Source organism: Eufriesea mexicana, unplaced genomic scaffold, assembly GCF_001483705.2.
Source record: "Eufriesea mexicana isolate 0111107269 unplaced genomic scaffold, ASM148370v2 scaffold415, whole genome shotgun sequence".
Taxonomy (NCBI): domain Eukaryota; kingdom Metazoa; phylum Arthropoda; class Insecta; order Hymenoptera; family Apidae; genus Eufriesea; species Eufriesea mexicana.
In genome coordinates, this window is record NW_016908639.1 from 410,939 (window position 1) to 435,164 (window position 24,226).

Consider the following 24,226-nt stretch of genomic DNA (forward strand, 5'->3'; position numbering starts at 1 on the left):
AAAAAAAAAAAAAAAAAAAGAACATTTTGTATGTATCTATCCTGTTAGATCTGTTGTCATAACAGCGTAAATGTCTGCATGAGATACATAAGTTCGTATTATCAGTGACTCACATCCTATTTGATTGGACGAGTTATCCTCGTTTTTGCAGAATGGCCTGGAAGAATGCTGCAAAGCTATCACAAAACGACAGATCGATGGTGATGAGCTGCTGGTGAGTAAATCGTTCAGTACATGGTCTCTTGTTCCTTTTTATTTGCACGTCGTTGATCAACGTCTACGCCATCTATCGGTATATTGACATTACATGGTATACCGATAACTACCTATTGTATAGATTGGCGGTGGAACATTTGTGAGAGTAATGACTTCATCTAGTATGAATTTAAATCGAGGATAATTACTCGATAAAAATAATTGTATTCTATAAAAATATAAGCTAAGAAAATTTTCAGAACTTTTTCCATCGAGGCAATTGCTAAACTGGAATAACCATATTTTATTACTTTCACGGTACGAATGTCATTGAATAGAAGAAAGGTTCATGTATTATCTTTGTTAAATTATACGATGTGGAGGGAAACAAGTTTCCAAATGACTGAATAAAGAGAAAACGCGAGGACAATGCAACGAACGGTTTCATTCATAACTCGTGCTATTATTCCGAATCCAACCGGCGCGTGCTCTCTTATACTCTTCTTAATTAATTGTAATTATTCCAGCACTTGACGGAAGGGAAGCTGGCGCTGTGGAAGAGTGACCTCACACGTCCACTGATATGGTAAGAGAACGAAATATCAGACGTGCCTCATTTCTCCGTGGAACAAGGTGGAACAGTGTGGACCTGTTCTCATGACCAAGTAAAATCCCGAAGCTTGTGTCACGGTCTAACGGTTCTTCTCTACGAAGCATCTCCCTGAGACACGCCTTCGGATTGTGAACGGCTGACCAATTACCAATACGCATCCAAGCGTGTTTCACGATTTCTGAAAGCACGCTGTTCGGGATAATTAGAGGACCGTTTGGACGACTTTATCGTTCGATTAAATCTGGAATGCTAGCTTACGTGACTGCATGCTACACCTTGAGATCATTGAAAACGGATGAACGACCTTGTGCTTCTTATATCTTTTAATACTTAGCAATAAAATTAATGCTGTATCGAACTTCAAGTACTTAAAATAAGTTCTTATTATGAAAATTATATATCTATCTGTATCTACGAAGTATCAAGCAAAGTATTTCTTCATACACGCCATTCAGAAAGTGTTATTCGACAAATCTTGCGATTTTACTTTTTGCAAGTGAATGGCAATCGGTACCTGCTGATATATCGGCAAATTAACATTGTTCTATGAACGTATTTCATGGTCAAAGAGAAACGAGCGTTTTGATAAATTTTTTAATCTATTGATGGTCCAATTGTTGAAACGTGTGCTCTATTTCCGTTCTATAGTCAAAGTTCGCACACAAGCAACAGGGGAGTCAACGTTTGAAACTGTACAAGCATATAAAGACGTCGAATTGTTTGAATTCTGTTGATATTACAACAGCTATTCTACTCCGCCATTCTAAGCGTCGCGGTGGCTGAGGTCGGTGAAAAATTTGGCGAGCGATGATGCTATAGAAAGCGTCGCGGAACGCAGTATGCATACCGAGAGGGAAGTTCAATGGCTCGACGGACAAAATCCAAATATGCCGTAGCTAGCGTTTCCGAAGGCCACGCTAAGACAGAATGGCTCCGGTTATACAAGTTGGTGCCATAAGTGCGTAATTCTATCGTGTGGGACGCCCTCGATCATTCAATATCGCCACTGACGCCGCAAAATTTATTATCTTCTTTTATTAAGGAAATTCCACTTGACAACAACGCGACTGTTAACATGGTGACATTAGCATGCTGCTTATAGCAATTAGGAGATAATGTCTCTAGAAAATATGAGTACATAGAGTAGATGCTAAGAATAAAAGAGATACTGCAATATATGGAATATATAATAGAGCTTTTAAACGAATACATATTTCTGGCTTGTCTTAAACATACTAATTCATCGACTATTTTTATCAAATAATATTAACTAATATTAACTAAAATTTTTCTTGTCACCACACATTTATTTTTTCACGGACAATTTACTTATATGATCACAAAGTTATTGTATACGATTGACTTACCAGTGATAAATTTTCAAAACGTCTATCACCTTTTTTTAGGAGTCTTTGGACATTTGTGGAGGAAGTGAAGAAAACGCCGGAGAAATTCGTAGAAGAAAAGATTCTTAAACTTCAATTATCCGAAGACCACCTGAGCGACACCGGTTCCTGGGGGACTGACTTTGAGGATGAAACGACTGAGGAAAATACTCTATCGAGGACCCAGAAGGTCTATCAATCGAATTATGGATCTAGAAGCGACCGCAAAGCATCAGAAAAGAAGACAGATATTAAAGAAGAAGATGTACGAACAAAGGAAGTTCCCAGGCAAGAAGAAGAAGGGACATACGCCAATTGTGGGCCCATTCAGAATGAAGAGAGCATGTACGAGAATTATCAGGAATCAGAAACTGTGCTATCCAAGAATACGTCCAGATTGCATGGCCAAGGGGAAAAGTCTTTGGCCGAGCAACTTAAGGAGCAACTTAAGGAGCAACTAAAATTGAGAAATAACAAGAAACCAATGGCGGTACCGAAGCCTAAATCGTTGGAAATGAGAAATGTCGATGTTTTGGCTTTAACTCAGCCGCGAAAGTCGTTTCTTCATAATACATCGAAAACCAGACCAAACAATTCTAATCAAACACAAAGTTAGTAAACCGATAATTTAATTAATTATCCCTTAATACCAATAAGATTATATTAATATGATGATTTCTGAACATTATTTTTTCATTTAATGATTTTAGAAAGAATGACGGTACCTCCTCCACCGCAACCCAAAAAGAATAAAGATCAAACAGTGATTATCGAGAAGTTGAATAAGGATCAAACAAAACCTCCGATAACACTCAGAAGTCTCGATTTAGTTGCCAATTTGCCCACAAAGACAGAAGAAAGTGAAGACGAGTATGAAGCATTTGATGAACAAATAATTGAACAAAATCAAAAAAGGAACATGTTAAGGGTGGATAGTAAACAATCATTGACTAGTGGCCATCAGAGTTCCGTAGAAAGTGTTTATCAACCACCTAGTGTTACAAGCTACGAAGAAGAAGAAGAACATTATGAGATTTATGAATCAATTACTGAAATAGTAAGTTTATAAACACTTTCTCTACTTTGTAATAATTAATTCAATGAAAAGTTGAACGAGTGTTACTCTTTCAGCCAGATAATGGGTACTATTTAAATCCCATTCAGAAGCAAACGAATATAAAAGCACCACCGCCACTGCCAGCAAAGCCTCCCCCAGCATCGACTACTCCCTCTCCAATTCTGAACCGAGCCGACTCAGAGAAGCTGAAAGGTTTGTATAATTTTTACTCGTAATATTATTTTTTAATCATCCTGTACATGTACGTAATGATGATAGTAAATACAGAGCAACGTAGTTCCCATGATAAGACTGTCTCTCTTACGTCAGCGTAAATGCCAAAATAAAGAAAGAAATTAGTCGGAGGACATTGAAGATAGAAGATACAACGTGTTACGAGCCATGAGATAAAAAGTGCAGGCTGCATTAAATTGGAAGAGTAAAAAGTTCTCAGTGTCCCAACTTCTCATAAGCATGTGTGTAGCAAATGGTCGGCCACTGATGCCCTTGCAACCTGATGCACATTGCATTTGCAGTCAGTCATGAACGAACAACCGTTCTCCTTATCTCGAGTCATTCTGACCTAGACATTCGAATACTGATATTTAGTCAAAAATTCGATTCAATAGCGCTAATGATCTATTAGTAAAATAAATAAAAAGGCACGTAACCTATAATGCATAATATGAGTAATAGAGGCGAGTGCAGTGTTTCGAAATCATCGATTGAACAGGAAAGTAATACTTGGAGAAAAACGCAATTTTCTAAAAGCTGAAACACAAATTATATATTTATATCTTATCGCCGGAAACGGAAGAAGAAACAGTGGGATGGAATGTGTTCCTGCTTTTATCTGAGACTGAGCAAACAGCTCTTGGGAGGTTTGGGCGCTCGTCTGGCAGATGAGGTTTCCGATATGATAGTGAGGATCAAACGGGGACTTTCACGGTGTTGTTACTCGCAACCACCTGAGCCACCAGGTACAAGAACCTCTTACGAAGCGAATTCTTTGTATAGCATACCGTTTGTACATTCTTTCATAACTATGTACACGGTTCAAACTTGACTCGTAGGATCATCAATTTTTCAATAAACGCTTAACATACTTTTTTTCCTAAATTGGAAATGTCCCGAGACTTAAAACAATCTCGAAATACTACGCATGGATCAGTTGATATATTTTTAAACTTTGGGGAGACGGCATGCCCCATACTGAGAGACCAACGGATGGCCAAACTCTGTAGTTTAGTCAGTGGATCCTCTAGTTAAATGCCAGTTTATGCAGTGATTTCGTAGAGTTCGGGTCGTTTGTAGTTCTTCTATCATGAAGTTTCTTTATTCGATAATACAGCGAGAACTTTTTTAAATAATTTCCTTCCGAATAATTAGATTAATAAACAATTCATTCAACCATTAATCTTTGACTCATAATAAAAGATTCAAATTTTGGTCGGACTAAAACGTCAAATCTATCGATTGGTGTTTGTTACGAGTTCTATAGAATTCTGTATTTGATTCTACAGTTTCTAAATCTTAGCTAATGAAACTCTGGAATATCGTTGCTGTTTAATTTTTAACGTGGGACGTACATAAATTGAGAAACCTGTAATCCTTGAAACTGATCGTTGCTTCTGATTCTGTTTGCGGTGTTCAAAGTAATCCGCGAGTGAAACTGAGGACGGAAATAGTGTTTATTTCTGTTCTATTCTTGTATCCGTTATCCCAGGTCAAACGCAGTTACCCGTATAAAGTAAACGCGGAAATTTCGTTTTCGGGACAAAGAATTCGTTGAAATCGTTAAATCATGAATACAAGAAGACTCGATGATGACATATTGGTGCATATTCTTCTGATAAACGCATGAAAGATTGCAAGTAGTTTGTCACCTCTGAGTGAAAGCTGAAAGTCTTGTGAAAATGGCGACCATAATTGGAGATCCAAAAAGAAACGTGTCTTTGAACACTGCAATTCGTCGTCAGGCGAGTCTTTCAGAATGTTTGACTCAAGCAGCCCTCACTCAAGCCCGTCTGAACTTAGCAAGTTAGTGAAACATTGCTCTCAAACTGTATCAAATTTATGCACTTTCAAAGTACACTTCATTAATCTATAAAATCGAACTTTTCATGAGTATTTAACATTACTTGCGTATTTAACTTTTGATGAGTATTTAACAGATTACGAATAATTAATAAATTTTGTATTATTTCCAGAGAGATCTCCTGAGAAGAAATCAGCTACATTGCCTCATTCTAATAGTAATACTTCTCTACCGTCGGAAAGAGCCACGAGACCATTGCCACCTCCGCCTGAAAGACAATCCTACGTTGACAAGCCTTGGTTCCACAATGTTACCAGAGAGCAAGCAACAGCTCTTATCGAAGAACGTGAGTTTTCGTAATAAGCTTAGAGTAAGAACAGACATAGTCATTAGTGTTTTATGAAGATGAGAAAATTCATAGATTGTACCTACGCTCTCTTATTTGATTATATATTCATTCTGAATCGATTTGGTACTTGTAGGAAGTACTTACGGTAATCCTCAAGACGGATATTTCCTCCTGAGACCGTCCACGACATACGTAAACAATCCTTTGGCTCTGGTACTCTGGTACAAGGATAGAGTGTATAATGTCCCAGTCAGGAAGAGGCCTGACAACAGGTAAGAAACCTTTGCACACTGACATCCTTAGTCCGTATACATCTGTCTTATGTACTGGACATATTCTACAGAAATAAATGGTTAAAAGAAAATTTTAAAGACTCTACTAACAGTATTTTGTGCGAGGAAAAAAATTTAGTACAGTACTAACAAGAAATTGATAGGAAATAGAGCAAAGTTGAGAATTATATATTTTTCTAATAGGTATGCATTAGGCTCAGCAAAAGTGAACGAGGAATCGTTCTCAAGTGTCGAGGAAATCGTGATGTTTTACATGAGAGAGGAATTGGTGCTTCAAAGTTGTGGCGTGGAAATGGGAAGCACTAAGTTAACTGATACTCCATCCAAATAAATCTTTAGAAGTTGTCACAAACCAGCTTGTACAATGCAAACACTGCCTAAATGAGAGCTTTAAAAGGAACTTAAGCTCAGACAATAGTTTGCATGTGTTTATTCAAGTGCCTTTTTGTACTCGTAACAAGTCCAAAACTACTTTGTATATTTTTTATAAGGTTCGAATGTATTTATATGAATTAAGTACTCGCATGAAAAAATATTTAGTATTTAAAAGGAAGAAAGAAAGAGAACGGATGCCTGACGAGAAGAATTACGCACGTATATTTTTAATACGAACGTTTACAAGTGGTATATTTTCTAAGGTTGGATTCTCGAATTCGTATTTAAGAAATGTCGATGTATGCTAGATATTATTTTTGTAATGAAAAGAGTAATCGCTTTGTGCATATCAATATATAATTTGCGTTTGTGTATACACATTTATAAATTTCTTTCGTAAGGTAATTCGAAATATTGAAATTGTAAAATCTCTATAATAATATATTTTATGGATTTGTATATAACACATTTTTTCCGAAAATGGAGTATTGAAATACTGCCAGGAAAGTCGCATTTTGTTTGATTTATTATAATTTTAGCATAAGGAGTTAGATCTAATTAGATTCATCAAGGTAACTACCCTTTTCATCATTGCTGATTACATAAACAAATTTTTGTTACAAATACTGATTATGTAAATAAGAGTTATGTTAAGAATAATGCGATTTGCAGCACTGTATACAAGCTAATTCAATGGAATTAACAAGTGTATATATATATTACAAGAAGTATATTGAATTTCTGAATTTCAAGAGAAAAAAAAAATATTAAAATCAAAATATAAGATCAATGGGTAAAAATTTCAAAGTCACTTCAAAGTTTTTTTTTTAATTGTCATATATATAAAACTATAAAGGTCAAGGACTATGTTACAATATCAAGGACAAAGATCAAAGGCCAGAGTATTAAGGTCAAGTTCAATGATATTTTACAATATTCAATTTTAGTATGATAATGAAACTTAATTAGACTTAATTGATACCAATTACTTACTAGACTGTTAAGTGCCATATTTAAAAGAATATAAATGACCTTGAAACATTCTCTTTTTCTTATATTTAATTTTTTAATTTTCATGTACTTCTCGATATATATCAGTGTGCAGATTAATACAAATCAACCCGTACATTATTATCTATTCATTTAAATTTTGCCATGTTATTGTGAAAATAAAAAGAGTTAATTTTGAAAAAAGCAAAAACACTTTGTAGCGAAATTTGTTTTAACTCGCTTTAAGTTTTTATTAAAGCTTTTATCTGATATGTGTTTTTATATGACGTAAAAATTAACGAGTAACCATGCATGCACAGATCCAATTAGCCGTTGTATGCAATCTATACTATTCTCCATTTATCAATACACACACGATTGAAATTAATGAATTGGAATTGTTAAGCCGGCAATTTATCCGGCCATAGTTATCTCGAATCATGTTCGACGATTGATAACGATAACGCCAACTGAGTAAACACTTGAATTTTTAGCTTTTTAGAACTACGAGCAGTTGTGTATTGCACATGGATGCATATGATCTTCTATTACGTGAATTTGTGTTGTAATTATTTGGATAAATTAATACACTGTAGTATATTTTGAACTTTACTGTATATATATATATTTATATTTTCAAATTGACTTCAGTTGTTTTCATGTGGTGAGCCCGTGTACATGTGAACTTTGAACCAACTACTCAAAGATTGCAACACAATTAAGAAGAACATAAAGATAGACAATTAATGCATTTATCACGATAAGATGGTGCTTAACACAGAGTTTTGATTTTGTTGTTTGTGCATATGTGATATCCGTTAAATATTTGTCCCTTAATTATGTAATCTGATTATTGGCGTGAGAATTAATGTCTATCGCAAAAAATTTAGCGCGTTATCAGTACATATCGCAGTGATAATTTTCTAATGTAAAGCAGAATACAAGTTACTGTTTAGCAATACGTACGCTTTGCAAAATCTTTGACGTAAAAAATCTTCAAAATCTAACTCTGTGTTGTTAAAACAGTGATGAACCGGTGTAAGTTATCAAAGATCAAAGAAAAACACAATTCGTTTGGTGCGTTTTACGCGGGAATTTGTATTAACGAATTTCTCTTCATTGGTAAAATTAGTGTATCAAAAACTCCCTAGATGGATCAGATCTGGTTACTTTAGTGACGTCATGTCACTATCAGGCAATGAGCAATGTAGTGGGAGGATGTAGTAGTGAAACATACGACAGGTTTGTGCGCACCACCCCGTTAACTGCTTGTAACTGAATGTCAATTGAGTGGTCCATTTAACTTGTCACTTAAAGCTTTTCAAGCGGTACCTCGCAGATCCGGGGCGTTGGACTAAAAATGGTACTTGTTTCGTGAAATTCGCGGCAATATCGTTGCATTTCATTTCATCAGTTTCGCGAACAGTGCGATGAAAACAACGCTGACATGAGTCAGTTGTTGCAGAAGCGTAATTCCGAGCGGGAATAATGGTGCGTTAGATACAGTGTTAATCACTCGAGAAACCGTCTCAAAGAGCAATGGAAGATGAACAGCCAACGAGAGATGCGAATAAGCTTTGTGGTGTATGTGGCGATCGCGCGCTCGGTTATAATTTCAACGCAGTGTCGTGCGAAAGCTGCAAAGCTTTCTTCCGTCGGAATGCTTTGAAAAATAAGGTAAGTAGTTTGGATTTTTTGCATATTTATATTTGATTTTTGTAGACCTATTGTTTTAATTTGGAATTGTTGTTTTTACCGATAATTTATGTATATCGCATAAATGCATCTAAACATATGATAAATTATTATCTGATTGTTTTGCCAATTTTTTAAATTTAAGTTAAATATAATACAATAAGGTGATGTAAATGTAAACACTAAATTTGATTTCAGTTAAATAGTGACAGTACAATAATAGGACAAGGGAAAAAGGAATTAAAATTTATATTAAAGTATTTTTAAATTGTTTGTTGTCTAATAAAAGATAATTTTCTTTAATTTATTCATTTAAAACTATTTTTACATTTTTGCAGGATTTTCGGTGTCCATTTACTGAGAATTGTAATATAACTCCTATCACCAGACGTTTCTGTCAAAAATGTCGTTTAGACAAATGCTTCAGCATAGGCATGAGGAAAGAATATATTATGTCTGAAGAGGATAAGGTACTAAAAAGACAAAAAATACAACAGAATCGTGCAAAAAAAAGACCATCCTTAGAGGGTGCAAAATCATCAAAGATTAAGAAGGGTTGCTTAGATGATTGTAACTTTGATGACACTTCTATGTCAGTTAATTCAGTCGTAACAACTGCATCAGACACATATTTTTGGGAATCTGATAGGAAGTATACAGACTTAGATGCTAATAGGCAAAGTGTAACAGAGAGCTTGAGCCCTGTGACAGCAGCCAGTGTCCCTAGTCCTTCTAGTCCACCAGAAAATGGAACTATAAGAGGGTCAAAGACACTAGATATGATGAAAGAATCTTCTCATAATTCAAATTCCAATTTTGAAAGTTATGCTCATTCTTCTTCTTCTCACGAAGAGAGTGAAGGTGATACAGAAAGAATAAGAATGGATTCAAATTCTACTTCACAAAATCAGCAGAGGTTTGATAAAGTTAAACCTTCTCATAATTTGGAAAAGGATAAAAAGTCAGTAATAAACTCAAGAAAATTTGATCAAAATATATTAGACTTAAATTCTGAGTTTGCCTCTACCAACCATGAATCTATGAAATATTCTCCTGAATTTGACAGTGCATCTTGTTATAGTAAATTTGATTGTAGCTCTATGCAAAACTCCCACTATATTGATCACACATCACATTATAGGAAAACCAATATAGATATGAACCCAGGAATGCATTTGAGTATACAAATTGGTTCAGAAGAAGCAGTAACTAGCCAAAAACAAAATAAAGAAATGTATATGAAAGAAGATAATTTAGTTAGTAATAAGGTCCCACAAGACTCCACTTTAATTACAAAACTTGTTAATAATTCGAATTTTATTACGAAAATATTTCAAAATGAAGAATTACTTCTAAAAATTATGACAGATCCTGCTGTTATTAGTAAATTAGAGGCAGATCCCCAGATTTCTCAATTTTTTAAGAAAAACGGAATCGTCTCAGATAAAGAGACGTTATCTGAGAAAGAAATGAATACTCATTTCAAAGATGATGTAAAATCTAATCACAATAATTCCAGTCATTTATTGAAGTCAACAGCGAAAGTAAAAGAGAAACAAGTTGAAAATCCAATCTTAACCGATTTAATTACGAATTCAAGTCAAGAGGAATGTATAAAGCAACGTGACGAATCTAATACCGGTGGTGATTGGAACAGAAATATATCGGACGTCACAAGGGATGTACTTCAAGATGTACAAAGGTACCGTTGAAATTGACGTTTGTTTAATGTGTAAAAAATTAACATTGCATAATATACCGTCTATTGATTACGTTTCAGAGTACCAATTGCCGCGAATTCCATTGAATCTATTCTTTGTGAAGCAATTAAATTAGAGTTTTCAGCATATTCTGCGCTTGGTGGTATGGAGACTAGAAGGGTATTGAATGATGCTGAAAGAGCAAAGTTAAATGAATTAATAGTAGCTAACAAAGCGTTATTAGCTCCTTTAGACGAGGATATAACAAATTTAATAGGAGAGGACTGTAAATTTAAGGTAGCATTAACAGTAGCTTAAAAAATAATCTTATATGTTGGCATTCATTAAAACGTATATTTGGTTCCAGAATAATTTCGGTCGATCTGATCCGGCATTATTAGATGTTGTAAATCTTACTGCCATTGCCATTAGACGCCTAATAAAGATGGCGAAAAAGATAAATGCCTTCAAGAATATGTGTCAGGAGGATCAAATAGCTCTTTTAAAAGGAGGCTGTACAGAAATGATGATTCTAAGATCGGCACTTAATTACGATATTGAGAAAGATATGTGGTGGATACCACATAGCCAAGAAAGTATGTCCAATATAAAAGTGGATGTACTGAAAGAAGCAAAAGGAAATCTTTATGCAGAACACTCAAGATTTATCAGAAGTTTCGATCCGAGATGGAGAGACGAGAATATTATCTTAATTTTAAGTGCAATTGCTTTATTTACACCTGATAGGCCAAGAGTGGTGCATAATGATGTAATCAAATTGGAGCAGGTAAGTATAACATAATTTTTTGTGTACAATGTTCATGAATCAAATAAATTTCGGTAATATATTTCTTTTATAGAATTCTTATTATTACTTGCTCAGACGCTACTTGGAAAGTGTGTATCCTGGGTGTGAGGCTAAATCTATGTTTCTAAAATTAATTCAGAAGATTTCAGACCTTCATAGGTTAAATAACGAAGTTGTTGGGGTATATCTTAATTTAAATCCATCGAGGGTAGAACCTCTTCTTATAGAGATATTTGATTTAAAACATTGATTGGACGCGTTCAACATAACGAATAGAAAGTAAGTGTAAAACATTTTCAATTAGTATTTCTTTGGGTAATAAAAGTAAAATAATATCGTTATGGATTTGTATTAATAGTCACATGTTCGTATAAATGGTAAATAGCAATAATATCTCGGATATCGTGGAACGAAACATTATAAATTATACGAAATCAGAATTTGTTGTGATTGGGAATACAGACACACACATAGATACAAACATGCATACATGTTAATGTACATAAAATGTAATATTAATATGAATGATACTGTCGTCAAAAGTTCATTCATATCAGAATAACGTTATATATACCATAATGCCTCTTAACATCAAAACACTTTGCTTTATGAACTTGATAGTAACCAATACTTGAAAAATTGTAAATTTTAGAATTTCCGTATTCAGCATAGGCCAGTAAGATAAACACAGCGAATACGAGTAGACAAGAAAATTAAGTTCTTGTAATTTAAATAAAACCAAATATACAATGCATTGGTAAAATCTTTCGGATTTAAAACGAGTTTAAAGACGCATTCCATCAAGCTATTTCGAATTGAACAGAAATGAGAGAGAAATCTATATTAATAAAGTCTCTTATAGTTGATATTAACGAGGCATTATTATAGTTAATTCCTGTTGGAATATAAAAGAAGATTGTAATTAAAAAGTCTTTGCTTGTAAAATATAGATATCAACATTGACCGTTGATATGTTGAACTTCATGAGAAGCAGATTATACTTTAGAATGTAAAAGTATTTCGACATGTCGCATCATATTGTCGAGAATAAATGCGTACACGTAGCACATTAGTATAATAAAGATTGTTGAAAACGTTATGTATATTTTGACAAACGTACCTTAAAATGTTAAATCTAGAAAAAAATATTTGTTATACTAATACCAAGTTCTATGTTCATGTTTAACAAGTTGATAGGTGTAAAAGAAAAAAAATATTTGTTTATTTCAAGATAAATTAAAAATTACATAATGATAAACATGAATTCAGTGCTTGGTGCGAAAATACGTGAAAGTCGATCCAAGCAAGTGAATGCAAGATATGACCTGCGTAATGCGCTTTCACGTTACGAATATTAATGTGTACACAATAAATTATGATATCGAGTCAAAATATATTTTTCAGATACTTGTTATATTTGACTTTAAATATATTATTTAATTCCTTTTACTATTACATTATTGATTTAGTTTGTTTTATAAATAATAAATAATTTAAAGATAAGTACCTTTTTTTAAATCAGTCATCATAATTAGATGGAAAACTATAACCAAGTATTTGTAGTACTATGACTATTAATAGGCAGGAAGAGGTAATAAAAAATGTCAAACTGACAATTATAATAAACATGTATCCCAGTGTTTTAAGTATGAACAGAAAACTGCAGACTAAGCAATCCCAAATTGTTTTCAGTATCATTTTTTTGTTATCACTTTAGAATTTAGGAAGAAAAAGAGATTGGATGATCAATATTTAATTTTCAATATGCCAAAAAATGGTGATAAAATCTTTAACGACGAATTAAATGAAAGAGATTGTCAATTGTTATATAATAAACAAGAGGTTTATTCTTTCCAATTTCTGTATATTTGTTGGTATTGAATAAAATATAATCATTATTGTTATTTATATTTTTATTTGGTTTTATATTAATTTCTAGTTACGACAAAGAACATATTTTTCATGTTCCGTTATATCTTTCGTTGCTTCCGGTTTTACATAATTATTACGTACATAGTGATGGAATATTTCGATGTTATTTTCATAAGGTTTTGTGAATAGCCAGTTGATCTTTTCGGCGGCTAAATAACAGGCACCTATTGCAGATGATGTTATTAAACGAATCAAAGTTAATTCATCCAAAGTTCGAGATTCGTGAATTTTATCCAGGAAAGCATCCTTCATAAAATCCCATGATTTCCAAACTGATCCGATACAGACAATCTTCAATCCACCGTGAACTAATTTAATGTCCTAAAAGATCTTGTATCTTGTAAATTATTCAAGTACAGTGTTCCAATTTTTAGTTCAATTTATTAATCTGGACAAGTTACTCACGTTATGAGTCTTCTTTGAGAGGACTATAATACGTTTCGCAAGATGTCTGGCATTTTCCGCGAGAATATGCAAACAAAGTGGATCCTTCTTTTCACAGCCCGTCACAATTTCCATGGTAAATTTAGCAAAAGTGATTTTGTTAAAGTCTTTATAAAAATGCGGCAATAACTCATTTGTATTTGTTACGTTAAAATAATGTCTCATAGCTGCCCATACATAATTTACAGGTTTAGGCGCCTGTATGAAATCATCGATATCGTCAAGTACATACTTACAAGCTCTATGAGCTATCCAAAAGGCTGAAAATATATGTTTGTGTAACAATTATGCAGAACTGGCAAAAACAACATATCTTCTACATTATAGTTTTGACTAAATATGTCGGTGATTCAAAGTCATTTCCTGCTTCGATATATCGTGCCATAAGTAATCCCCACCACTTACCACTGCCTTCGTCCCCCATGAAGTGTCCCCACCCACCGCACGTTATAGTCTTCCCATCCGAATTGACCAACAAAGCATTATTCCCGGTGCCAGCAATTAAAACTATTCCTCCATTTGGTAAAGCAGTCCTGAGACTACCCATGGTATCTGACTGGATATCACAAACTTTAGCAATGTTTGGGTATTTTTGTTGTATTGTTTCCACTAACTGCTGATTAGTTTTTTCTTCTTCGCATCCACTCAGGCTGAGACACTAATTATTTAACCAATACATTTTTGAAATTAAATAATTCATGTAATACACCATCGATAACGATGACCGTCAGAGATTAGTTATAGATATGGTTCACTAGAATTGTGATAGTAATTCGATATTTACCAAGCAATCTAAAGGAACTAATTCAGACATTTTTATAGCCTGTTTCCCCTTATTCACCATCGCGTTGATTCTGGCAGCTGTTTCATCCATTCCCAACAACTAAGTAGAAAAATAAACATATTATTTATCAGAAAATGAAAAATTGCAAATGCGAAAGAGAAGGGGCTAATTCTTAAAGTGTTTGGTTATTAATTACCCAGTGATTGGTGCTCGGTCCATTCACTTGCGTTAATACCTTTCCTTTTCCATCCATGATGATAAACGTGGAATGCGTCGCGCCACTGAAAATGATTAAAAATATCGTGTTAATTTTCTACTTGACAATTCCTCGAGTTTCTGATACATTTCCGATCGTTCCACTATTTCTAACGATAGTAGCAAATTTGTTGAATTCTCGAAGAGATATAAAAAGAAATATGCCTCTTTACATATGAAGGGTGTCCAAAAAGTTAAATAGTATAAGTTTGGTCCCAACTAAACAAGAAAATCAATTAATTTTTATTATTAGAATCTTATTTCGAAATAAAAGTACTTGACTTTCATGTTCACTTAGCTTGATAAGCGCCGATAAGGTAACACTTCTAATATTTCCTAAATATTTCCGCCATTAACGTTGTATTAAAAAAGTTTCGAGAACAAAGTTTCGCCGTTTGAAATGTACATAGTGATAGGAAAAAAATTCTTTTGAGGTCATTTTTTATTATAGCATGATAAAGTCAGCGCGAATTCAATGACCTAGCATGCTATGACCTTGAAATGACCTCCAACCAAGAAATTCAAATTTAATTAACGAAAGTATCAACATGTGAAATTACTTTATTTGAATGAAATGAAATGTCGAAGATGATGACCTTCAGTCTTAGTTCTACCTTTGAGTAACGCATGATTAAACATATTTATGATGTTTATAGACTGATACAATACATAAATAATTTAGTAGCAGTAACAGATGTACGTATCCATAGCATGTACAATTATTTCTCCTTGTGGAAGGACTAGCAATTTAAATTTGAAAATGGATTTTTGGGTGACCATCTCGCGCAATGATTTATTTAAGTCATTGTTTTTGAAAATTAACATTTTAATATACTTGTAAATATTCAGTGATTGGATAAATTTTCCTATACTAGTTCTGAAATTCGATTTTCAAAAACAAGGATGATGAATAGATTTTGATTGGATCTTATCGAAATACGTTAACAAGGAATGAACTTAATAGTTGCAACTGGAATTTTACAATGCTACTGTTTAATTTTTAATCGTGCTAGAAATTTGTTAAAGTTCATGTATTCAAGTAAACATTGCAAAAATCGCGAGAGAGATAGTAAAATAGTAATATACTTGTAACCACTTACCCCTCGATACCTCCGATCCTGATTTCTTCAGGATGTTCTGGTAACTCTTGAGTCATTTCTGTGTCCATTAAGTCTGTTCTTCGTCTTTGTTTTCTTAATTCTCTACGAAGCTGAAGTTCATCGATGGGCTTCTTCTTCGCCTTCCTCTTCCCCTTTCTCTTCCCTGCCATTGTTTAAACGAGTTGATATCAAATTTCTCTTTCTGAAGAGTCCGTTTGACGATAAAGGGATTCAGGAATTCATGGAAGGGATTTAGTTGGACATTTACATCTAACAAACGAATTGGAAAAATTAGATTGAAATAATATGGCAGGAAATAACAGCGTTTCGATTATTAGTACACGTGAGAAATATTTTTTACAAAATATTGTAATTGTATAAAAATTTGAAACGTTAAAATTCGTGAGTATACGTGTGAGGAAAATATTGGGTTTGAAATATAAATGTAGGTATTACGTATAATTAAATATTAATTTGTATCTATGATCAAAATTCAATTTGAGGACGGGAGGGACAAAGTAAATCATAAATACCAAATTTCAATGCTGGCTGCGTTAATAGTTTCCAAGATATTAATTAAAACAGTGTATTGAATTTTGCATATACATGCGACGCCTATGGCTGCTACGTGACTACTGTTTGTGTAAATACGCAGCCTTTGTTCTCGTACTGTTTCTGAAAACGAAGGAAAAGACATGTATAAGGAGTGAACTAGTTCAACAGATTAATAATTGCCGGCGCAAGAGGCAAAGTTAATGGAAAGAGAAAGGTAAGCGGGAAAATAGAGGTTATTACTCTTTAGTTACTCGTTGCATGTTATTATTTGTTAAAGGAACTGACCGATTATTAAACTTCTAAATCGATTGCTATAAAATATTGAGTTCGGCAATGCTTAATAAAATAAAAAGAAAAAAATCATGAGAAAAGATGTGGCGAGATTTGAACTCTAGACAAAATACTATGAATCAGTGGCGGCGATCACAACGCTACTATTGTGACGTAACCGGCTTTTTCAAATTTTATATTCTCCTTCCTTGGAATTGAGTGGCCATCTACGATTAAATTTTTGAACATAATTATTGTAAATATAAATTCATAAATTTACCAGATTTCAATGATATCGGCGAAAATCAGTCCTGACTTTCGCATTATTAGTCACTTCCTGCGATAACGGATAACTTTGTGCTCAAATAGCTTTACACACCACTACCGCGGGATTACGCAGTTTACGCATACGTCGTCACAAGCGTGTACGTATAGACAAAATTCAATGCATTGTTTTAATTAATATCTTGGAAACTTTTAAAAAGGCGATAATGAAATTTGGTATTTAAGATTTGCTCCACTTCTCCCTTCTCCCAACATTTCAGCTTGATCGATGATTTGGATGCCTTGAAATTTTAGCTGTTTCAAGAACTTCAGAAATATAAATGTAGGTACTTGTATATACATACTAACACTAAACGCGTTCAATTTACTGCACTATTCAACAAATGTTCAAGTACGATTATTATGTTGTTATATACATGGGTTAAGATTTGTAGTTTCTGCAAATCTAAATCTAAGAGTAAAAATTTTAAAGCTATTGCTTAATAATCTATCCACCAACTAGAGGTGCTATGACTGTCAGTGACTCGAGAAACACTGAAGCTTAGTATAGCTTTGAACGAGGTAAACGAAGTTATCTTCACTATTACTGCCACGTTACGTGCCATATTCACATTACAAAGTCAAAAGTAAAGGGGGGATTTTAATTGAACAAAAACATAAAAGTTAAAAAAGTTTGTTGATATTCGACATTGTGCTGACATCTGTGCACGATCTTACAAACTATGTCGATAATTCGATCGCATTAAGTCGGTAATACTGTATAGGGAAAATAGAAAATATATGGTAAATGAAAGTAATTTATTAATTGCTATAACATCATTTATTTTCTACGAATCAACAGTCTATTTACAGACTATATTAACAATTGAATTAAAAGTTATATTTCAAAATAAGTTTAAATTCTTTAGGTAAAATGCACCAATCGCGCTTTTGTCTCAGGCGCTCTCTGACGGTATCCGCAAAAATTATCCATACTAGAAATGTCACTAGAGTATTCCATCTAGCTGAAACTTCGGCAAATGTCGTAGTTCGTGGTTGCGAAACCGTGAGAGCCGCGCGGTGGCGACCACACTCTTCGGTAGCGCACAGCGAGTAAGCCAGTTGCATCAAAACGCGAGCGAGAAGGTGCCCATATGTATCTCGTCCGGTGCGTCGCCGTCGGCCATTGTCTCTGACATGGAAGCCTATCAAAATGGCAGAGGTCGTGCAGATGTTTTTGTTCCTATATAAATCGAAGTACCGTCGGAAAGGGCAGTGCCGTGAGGTGGTACGAGATCAGTGCGGTGTAATTGCAGTGCCGTGGCCGATACTGTGGGCGGCGCTGATCTGTTGGGTGGTGCACGTAACCGCGGCTGCCTCCTCCTCCTCGTTGTCGCTGACGACGGATACGACCTGCGACACGGACAGTTGCATCAACGGGGACTGTGTCAATGGCACCTGCGTGTGCCACGAGGGTTGGCAGGGTTCGGCGTGCCGATTCTGCGGCGGAAAAGTCAGGTGAGTGAAACAGAATGCGCGAGCACATCTCTGTGCTTTGTAGCATTCGAGCCTGCTCTTCTCAATGCGAATCTGGCTATTATATGGACTGTTATAATTGCGTGCCTATCGAAGAAACCAATGGGGAAAGTGTGTACAAAATTATATGTTCCGAGATATGCTTGGAGACACAAACAGGATAACTGTATATTCTCTCGAGTGTGTGCAACGGTATTGACGGCTTTTTAGGTCGACTCATTCTCTCGTAGACTTTGATCGTCTTTCTTCAAACCCTTCCTCGAAAAGTCACGTAAATAAATGAGACAGAGAGAGATAGAGAGAAAGAGAGAGAATGGAACGTGTGTACGCGCGGCTTCCTCGGATTTAATTGTGCCGTGTGCGCGTCTCATGGCCCTTCGCAAGAAGGGGCAGGGGGGTTCGGTCATTGTCTGCGGCCCTGGTTGACAATGAAGAGCCAGGGAGTAATCGGGACACTGGCGAATCTAACGGTGACAGTGACCGCGGAAATTGGCCCGGTTAACTGAAGCTCACTGCATTTCGAACTTAACTCGTTGGGAATTAGATTTTGCGTCGATCGATCGCGACGGCTTTAAACTTGACAGGGAACTACAGTTTTCGCCACTGTCAAGGCTGGTTTGCTTTTCACGCGCGCTTAACATAATAATTTTTTCGCGAACGACGACGACAACGATAGAACGAGGTTAGAAACATCAAACTTTGTTTCGCAGTGTGACTTGTGTAATGTTTATTCTAGAATTGTACCAAGGCACTCGGGAACAGTCGGCATCCCGGTGCGTTGAGCAATTGCGGTGAAATCTGACGTGAACGTTGCTACGGAACTCTCTCTTTGTCGCGTTTCGTATTTTCATTCGACGTATCGATATATAGGAGTCGCTAACTGTCGTTCAGATTTGAACGACCGTTATGTTTCCGTTTAAAGGCATCGCGAATACGTATTACGTTGGATAGTGTTGTTTCTCGTTTTTATGTATCATTTTACGCGTTTTGCGTATCTTGTTTTTCTTTAAAAATTTTCAAGGTGTTGTCACGGCGAGATCTGTGTCAGTTGATTGGTACATTTATAGTCCTCGAAATAAGAGAGCGATACAATATTATTGTCTTGAACTTCCTTTCGATATTAGTCGAACTCGTGCAATCGAAAATTATTTCGTTAAAGAATTTTTAAAAATTCGCCTACGTGTGTCCGATCATATTTCACCACACACATCGTACGCTTACATATCTATACGCGTATGTATACACACATGGTGGAAAGTCCGAAGTTGGATATCTGACTCGTGTAGCAACGTTTTAACGACGGCGATTGATCCATGCAAAGATCTCACAATCACGGACTTAACCTGGATTTGACGAGAGGATGCTATTTCAAAATTTCATCGCGTTCTCGTGAATAATTGGCGCTAGAAATAACCGCGCCTGCGGGGCCGCGTAAACGCGAGTCGCTACGAACACGAAACAAAACAAGAAGAAAGGGGCCGTACTTAACCACGAAAACACATCCGTGCACGCTCGACGCATCGTGTGCACCTACTTATTCATTACTCTATGCCTGTCACGAACTAACGAGAGAAAAATACTTGGCGATATGCAGTGTATCTCGCAGGTCGATCTACTATCGTTCTTATTCCCCGTGAACGTGATCGTGACACGTGCGTTGGAGAATTGAACGTTTCGAATTTCTCGCGCATCGAGTGTCCGCTTTATTCTCGTGTGCACGCCGTGTTGTCACTATGCATGCGTGTAAGTAGTGACGGAGCACGCAGCGCGAAAATCAATCTTTTTAAAACGAGTGTTGTGCGGTTAAGGCTTTCGTATAACGTTGTTCATCTGAAATGTAAACACAATCTAGTTGCCAGTGCGTTGGTCAATGAGCGGTGACGCGACGTTGGTTCGTTAGTCATCCCCCTCCATTGTGACTAGTTCTAATTTGAGCTGCGCGCGCTAATTATGAGGAACATGCGTGTTTTTGTTTAACCGTGTTTCACACCTGTGCAGATGGCAGACTGCATTATTAAACAGTTTGTTAACCGATCAAACCGCCAGTCGTGGTTCGCATCGTGACGATCTCCTCACTATTCGCTTGTTATTAATTCCCATTCCGCTCTACGTAGTATCTAGATCTGCGTCTAGTTTATGGCGTGCCGGGTAGTCAGCAGCTTTATGGTTTCAAGATAAGCGTACTCGATTGTTATGGTCGACGATTATCGAGTATAACCCTGTTTTATCATAATCGTACCAACCTTCCCGCAGTCTGTTTATTAATTACCGTTGATGACGTTTACCAGCAGCGACAACACTACGTCTGTCTCTCTCTGCTTCTGTAATTTGATCTCGTTCATTGGGCTAACCAAATCGATAACCGATGAATGCATAAGACTGTACTCGCGCATACTTTATCACGGGATTAATTACGGCGATTCAGTGTTAATTACTATTCTAAGCGAATTGGATCTCTTTTAATCCCGGATTAATGAGCATTCACAAGAGTTCGATGTCTATTCATGAGACTTTTAACGAATGTTATTAAGTTTATATATGCTTTCAGGAACATTCACAAATACACGCCGTTCTTGTGTCGACGTTTTTGCTATTCCCTGTCTTATTTTCTTTCACACCATAAATTTCGGTGTGCCATTATTCGAATAATTAATACTTGCAAATTAATACTTGTACTGTAGATTCTACACAGTGGTTTGGGTCCATAGTTATAATGAAAAGTACATATACCTGAAAATAAATTTTCAATGAAAAATTAAAGGAAGCTACAAGACTTCGCCATAATTTTAAAGTGTCATACTTATCTTATTAATTTTAGAAAGCGAACGGAAATCGAGTCCAGTCATAGATTTCTAAAATTCAATTTTTAAAGACATCAAAATCATGAAATTAGTGGGAGAAAAAGCTTTCCAGTGAGCTTATTTCGAAATTATTTCTACTAGACATTATCGTCGGTTCATGCTCGTGTTCTGACGTTATCTGTGCACGTGTATATACATTCCATGGGGTAGGACGCTTCCCATTGTTGAGAGACGGCGAGAAACTTTGTTTCTCACCTCGGCCCTTCGAGACTACCTTCTCTCCTGTTGTTTCCACTCGAAGAATCCCTCGTGTCGGCTCGTTTGCCGGCGTTGTTTCGCGTTGTTGCAATGCGTGTACCGGGCTACCTGAAACGTTGTACGGTTACTCCTTCCACCATAGAGATGTCGCTGAGCGATAGTGACTCTATTAGAGTGGACCGTACTTCGGTCAGATTAGGTTGGTGGGTCGTAGGAATCTACTCTTCCTTTTCCTTCCTGCTGTTGCACTTTTGAATTTCGCGGCATTTCTTCCTCCAATAATATACTTGGCGGACTCGGAAGCTGGAATTGAAGACAGATTATCATAAATAAAGGTGACTGTTGGATTTCAGTGCGTGGCTAATTATTTCATTTTAAATAAGTATGTCATTATGCGTTATGCAACGAAGTAAATCACGCAACACGTTGTTGCGTATATGTGTTACCTTTCAGGCAAAAACCTGAATTTATATAATCAGGAACGGTATTGAAGATCCACACAGTACGTTTCTTTGTAACCTACAGATATGAAAGTTATTACTCACACGCATGTTAAATAAAACAATATTTGTGGGTCGTATTACCAAAAGGTTCCAATTACTTCGTCAAATGAGTAATCGTGTGATTCAATATATCCAGGAAGCGTTTAGAATATCGTCAGTTTCCCGTGATCCTGTAGGCTTTTCAAAACCTTCTGCAGTTCAGCCCAGAAGCACACCTGGTACACCGTGTATGTTCCAGAGGCCAAGTAGTCTAAGGAAATTGGAAAGCGTTCTAAATGCCACCCGGTCCATAAACTCCTCCTTCTCCTTCTCCTCGTCCTCTAAAGACTGGTACTCGCGCATATATTTAATCCGGTCGAATACTCACATTTGACTAAACGTTTAACTCGATGTAAGATTAGACACGACTCGATACTAGATTTAATCTTCGACTCGATGGTCGATTTGACGTCGAATATCAGGCCTAGTATCGACATTTGGCTCGATTCCTAACCTGATATTCGATTTCGAGTTAAACTCAATTAGGGGTCCAACGTTTAAGTCTAATTGAATATTTAAAGCTTAATTGAGCTAGCATAATTTGCTAAACATAACTGAATATTTACTCGAAAACCTGACTCAAATTCATCTTAAATATCGGACTCAAGGTCTTGTTAAACTAGTCACGTGATTTAACAGTTTATCCAATCGCACGAAGCTATGAATATTCGACTCGATATTTGACTTAACAATCGATTTAACATTTAACTTAACATTCGACTTAACATTCTATTCGATATTCGAGCGAACATTCGACAGATATTCGAGCAGCGGATACCGGTGTCAGTATCGGACTCAACATTCCAATCGGCATTCTGTTCAACGATCCATCGAATCGTCCAGCGGCTTTCGCCAGAGGGTCCGCCCTTTCGATCGCGTTGAAACGCCGCGAAGCTACCGGGCGGCGCGTGAACAAAAACCGGCTCGGGAACCGGTAGAATTCGACCGCGTTCGGCGCGTTTCGCGTGGACACCGCACCGGTGTATAGAAAGCGACGCGCCAATTTCCCCCATGCGAAAATTGCTGAACTTCTACGTCTTCCCGTCGACGTTACTTCCCAGCTTGGCTCAGGCGCAATCGGCGGCACCGTGCCGGTTTCCCGCTCGGTTTTATCCGTTCTATCCCCTATCATTGAATTATGAAGAGACTAAAACTTTATGTAATACCTATTGACGGTGAAATGACACACGGAGACAGAGAAACGGCGACTGGACGTGGAGTGGGGGAAGAAGCATCGCGGGCCATGGTCGCGTTCGATTAAAACCATAAAATCTTCCTATTACGCCGGCCAACAGTGATCCCTGTTGCTGGGTCCGTGGCTGATCGATCTGCCTCTTCTTTTTTTACTTCAATTTTCCAACCAACCGGCATGCGACCTTTGCCATTCGCTTTTTCGTTTCTCTCTGCGCTTCGTCCTGTCCCGTTCCATTCCATTCCGTTCCATTCTATTCCATTCTGTTCCATTCCGTTCCATTCCGTCCCGTCCTATTCCGTTCCGTTCCGTTCCGTTCCGTTCCGTACGTTGGACGATGCGTTCGAGTCGTTTCACGAATGTTAGCTGACTCGTCGTGCTTCGTTTGCGACGGCTAGTGGAGTTTCGAGTACCGGTGTTTTCAGAGTTACGATGTTTAGTTATCTTGCGGAATTTTGGGGGAATTGAGTCGAGTTTCTCCTGTGGTAGAACTCGTTTTTGTTTAATTCCCAGGGGTGATGCAAAGATTAGAAATAATGGAAGTTCTGAGCGAGGTGTAGGGAGACGTTTGCGTTTCGGCATCTCGCTGTCGTAATGGTCCTTTTTACTTCAATCTTATCTTTGTTATAAATTTATATTATACTTATTGTAACATTTATTACAATATTTCCGTATATAGGAATTAATATTCGTTATTTAATATATTTAACAAATATAAATATTATATTTACCTACCTTCTGTATAAATTTATTATATCATTATATCATAACCTATACTTATAGGTATATGAAATT

At 36.2% G+C, this 24,226-nt stretch overlaps 4 protein-coding genes across 10 annotated transcripts in view; 3 read left to right on the top strand and 1 right to left on the bottom strand.

Moving 5' to 3' along the window:
* Positions 1 to 6,527, top strand: part of LOC108545607 (lymphocyte cytosolic protein 2) — an 8,029-nt gene extending 1,502 nt beyond the window's left edge. The window contains exons 2-9 of the mRNA XM_017897309.1: positions 152 to 214; positions 723 to 781; positions 2,215 to 2,804; positions 2,904 to 3,250; positions 3,325 to 3,463; positions 5,461 to 5,634; positions 5,771 to 5,909; positions 6,114 to 6,527. Of these exons, the coding sequence (XP_017752798.1) occupies positions 152 to 214; positions 723 to 781; positions 2,215 to 2,804; positions 2,904 to 3,250; positions 3,325 to 3,463; positions 5,461 to 5,634; positions 5,771 to 5,909; positions 6,114 to 6,261 (1,659 nt within the window). The 3' untranslated portion in view covers positions 6,262 to 6,527. The remainder of the gene's footprint in view (positions 1 to 151; positions 215 to 722; positions 782 to 2,214; positions 2,805 to 2,903; positions 3,251 to 3,324; positions 3,464 to 5,460; positions 5,635 to 5,770; positions 5,910 to 6,113) is intronic.
* A 1,673-nt stretch (positions 6,528 to 8,200) lies between these two features.
* On the top strand, positions 8,201 to 12,856 carry Hr96 (Nuclear hormone receptor HR96). Its single transcript, XM_017897301.1, has 5 exons — positions 8,201 to 8,972; positions 9,329 to 10,692; positions 10,771 to 10,987; positions 11,058 to 11,477; positions 11,551 to 12,856. Exons 1-5 carry the CDS (start codon positions 8,835 to 8,837, stop codon positions 11,746 to 11,748), a joined length of 2,337 nt encoding a protein of 778 aa, XP_017752790.1. The 5' UTR covers positions 8,201 to 8,834; the 3' UTR covers positions 11,749 to 12,856.
* Positions 12,857 to 13,420: 564 nt separating this feature from the next.
* On the bottom strand, positions 13,421 to 17,641 carry Nagk (N-acetylglucosamine kinase). Of its 5 annotated transcripts, none has more exons than XM_017897326.1 (8): positions 17,119 to 17,172; positions 16,547 to 16,688; positions 16,014 to 16,176; positions 14,855 to 14,939; positions 14,659 to 14,757; positions 14,280 to 14,532; positions 13,836 to 14,134; positions 13,421 to 13,751 (listed from the first exon to the last, which is right to left on the bottom strand). In XM_017897326.1, the coding sequence occupies exons 3-8, from the start codon at positions 16,079 to 16,081 to the stop codon at positions 13,434 to 13,436; spliced, it is 1,122 nt and encodes a 373-aa protein (XP_017752815.1). In that variant the 5' UTR covers positions 16,082 to 16,176; positions 16,547 to 16,688; positions 17,119 to 17,172; the 3' UTR covers positions 13,421 to 13,433. The 5 variants fall into 5 exon arrangements, with proteins under 5 accessions (XP_017752815.1, XP_017752816.1, XP_017752813.1 ...); XM_017897327.1 differs by lacking the exon at positions 17,119 to 17,172 and adding an exon at positions 16,854 to 16,925; XM_017897324.1 differs by lacking the exons at positions 16,547 to 16,688; positions 17,119 to 17,172 and adding an exon at positions 17,472 to 17,641.
* Positions 17,642 to 18,237: 596 nt separating this feature from the next.
* The window catches only part of dsd (attractin-like protein dsd), a 29,918-nt gene continuing 23,929 nt past the window's right edge, over positions 18,238 to 24,226 (top strand). For all 3 annotated transcript variants that reach the window (XM_017897361.1, XM_017897362.1, XM_017897363.1), the window contains exon 1: positions 18,238 to 18,620. In XM_017897361.1, coding sequence (XP_017752850.1) covers positions 18,316 to 18,620 — 305 coding nt within the window. In that variant the 5' untranslated portion in view covers positions 18,238 to 18,315. The remainder of the gene's footprint in view (positions 18,621 to 24,226) is intronic.

What these genes read in the sequence shown, in the direction of transcription:
- Hr96 (XM_017897301.1), top strand. Translation starts at nt 8,835, where the DNA reads ATGGAAGATGAACAGCCAACGAGAGATGCGAATAAGCTTTGTGGTGTA. An exon ending in GGAATGCTTTGAAAAATAAG is followed by an intron (nt 8,973 to 9,328) that starts GTAAGTAGTTTG and finishes ACATTTTTGCAG; the next exon opens with GATTTTCGGTGTCCATTTAC. An exon ending in GAGAGGACTGTAAATTTAAG is followed by an intron (nt 10,988 to 11,057) that starts GTAGCATTAACA and finishes ATTTGGTTCCAG; the next exon opens with AATAATTTCGGTCGATCTGA.
- Nagk (XM_017897323.1), bottom strand. Translation starts at nt 16,183, where the DNA reads ATGGCAGGGAAGAGAAAGGGGAAGAGGAAGGCGAAGAAGAAGCCCATC. An exon ending in AGGATCGGAGGTATCGAGGG is followed by an intron (nt 14,940 to 16,013) that starts GTAAGTGGTTAC and finishes AATCATTTTCAG; the next exon opens with TGGCGCGACGCATTCCACGT. An exon ending in GACCGAGCACCAATCACTGG is followed by an intron (nt 14,758 to 14,854) that starts GTAATTAATAAC and finishes TTTTCTACTTAG; the next exon opens with TTGTTGGGAATGGATGAAAC.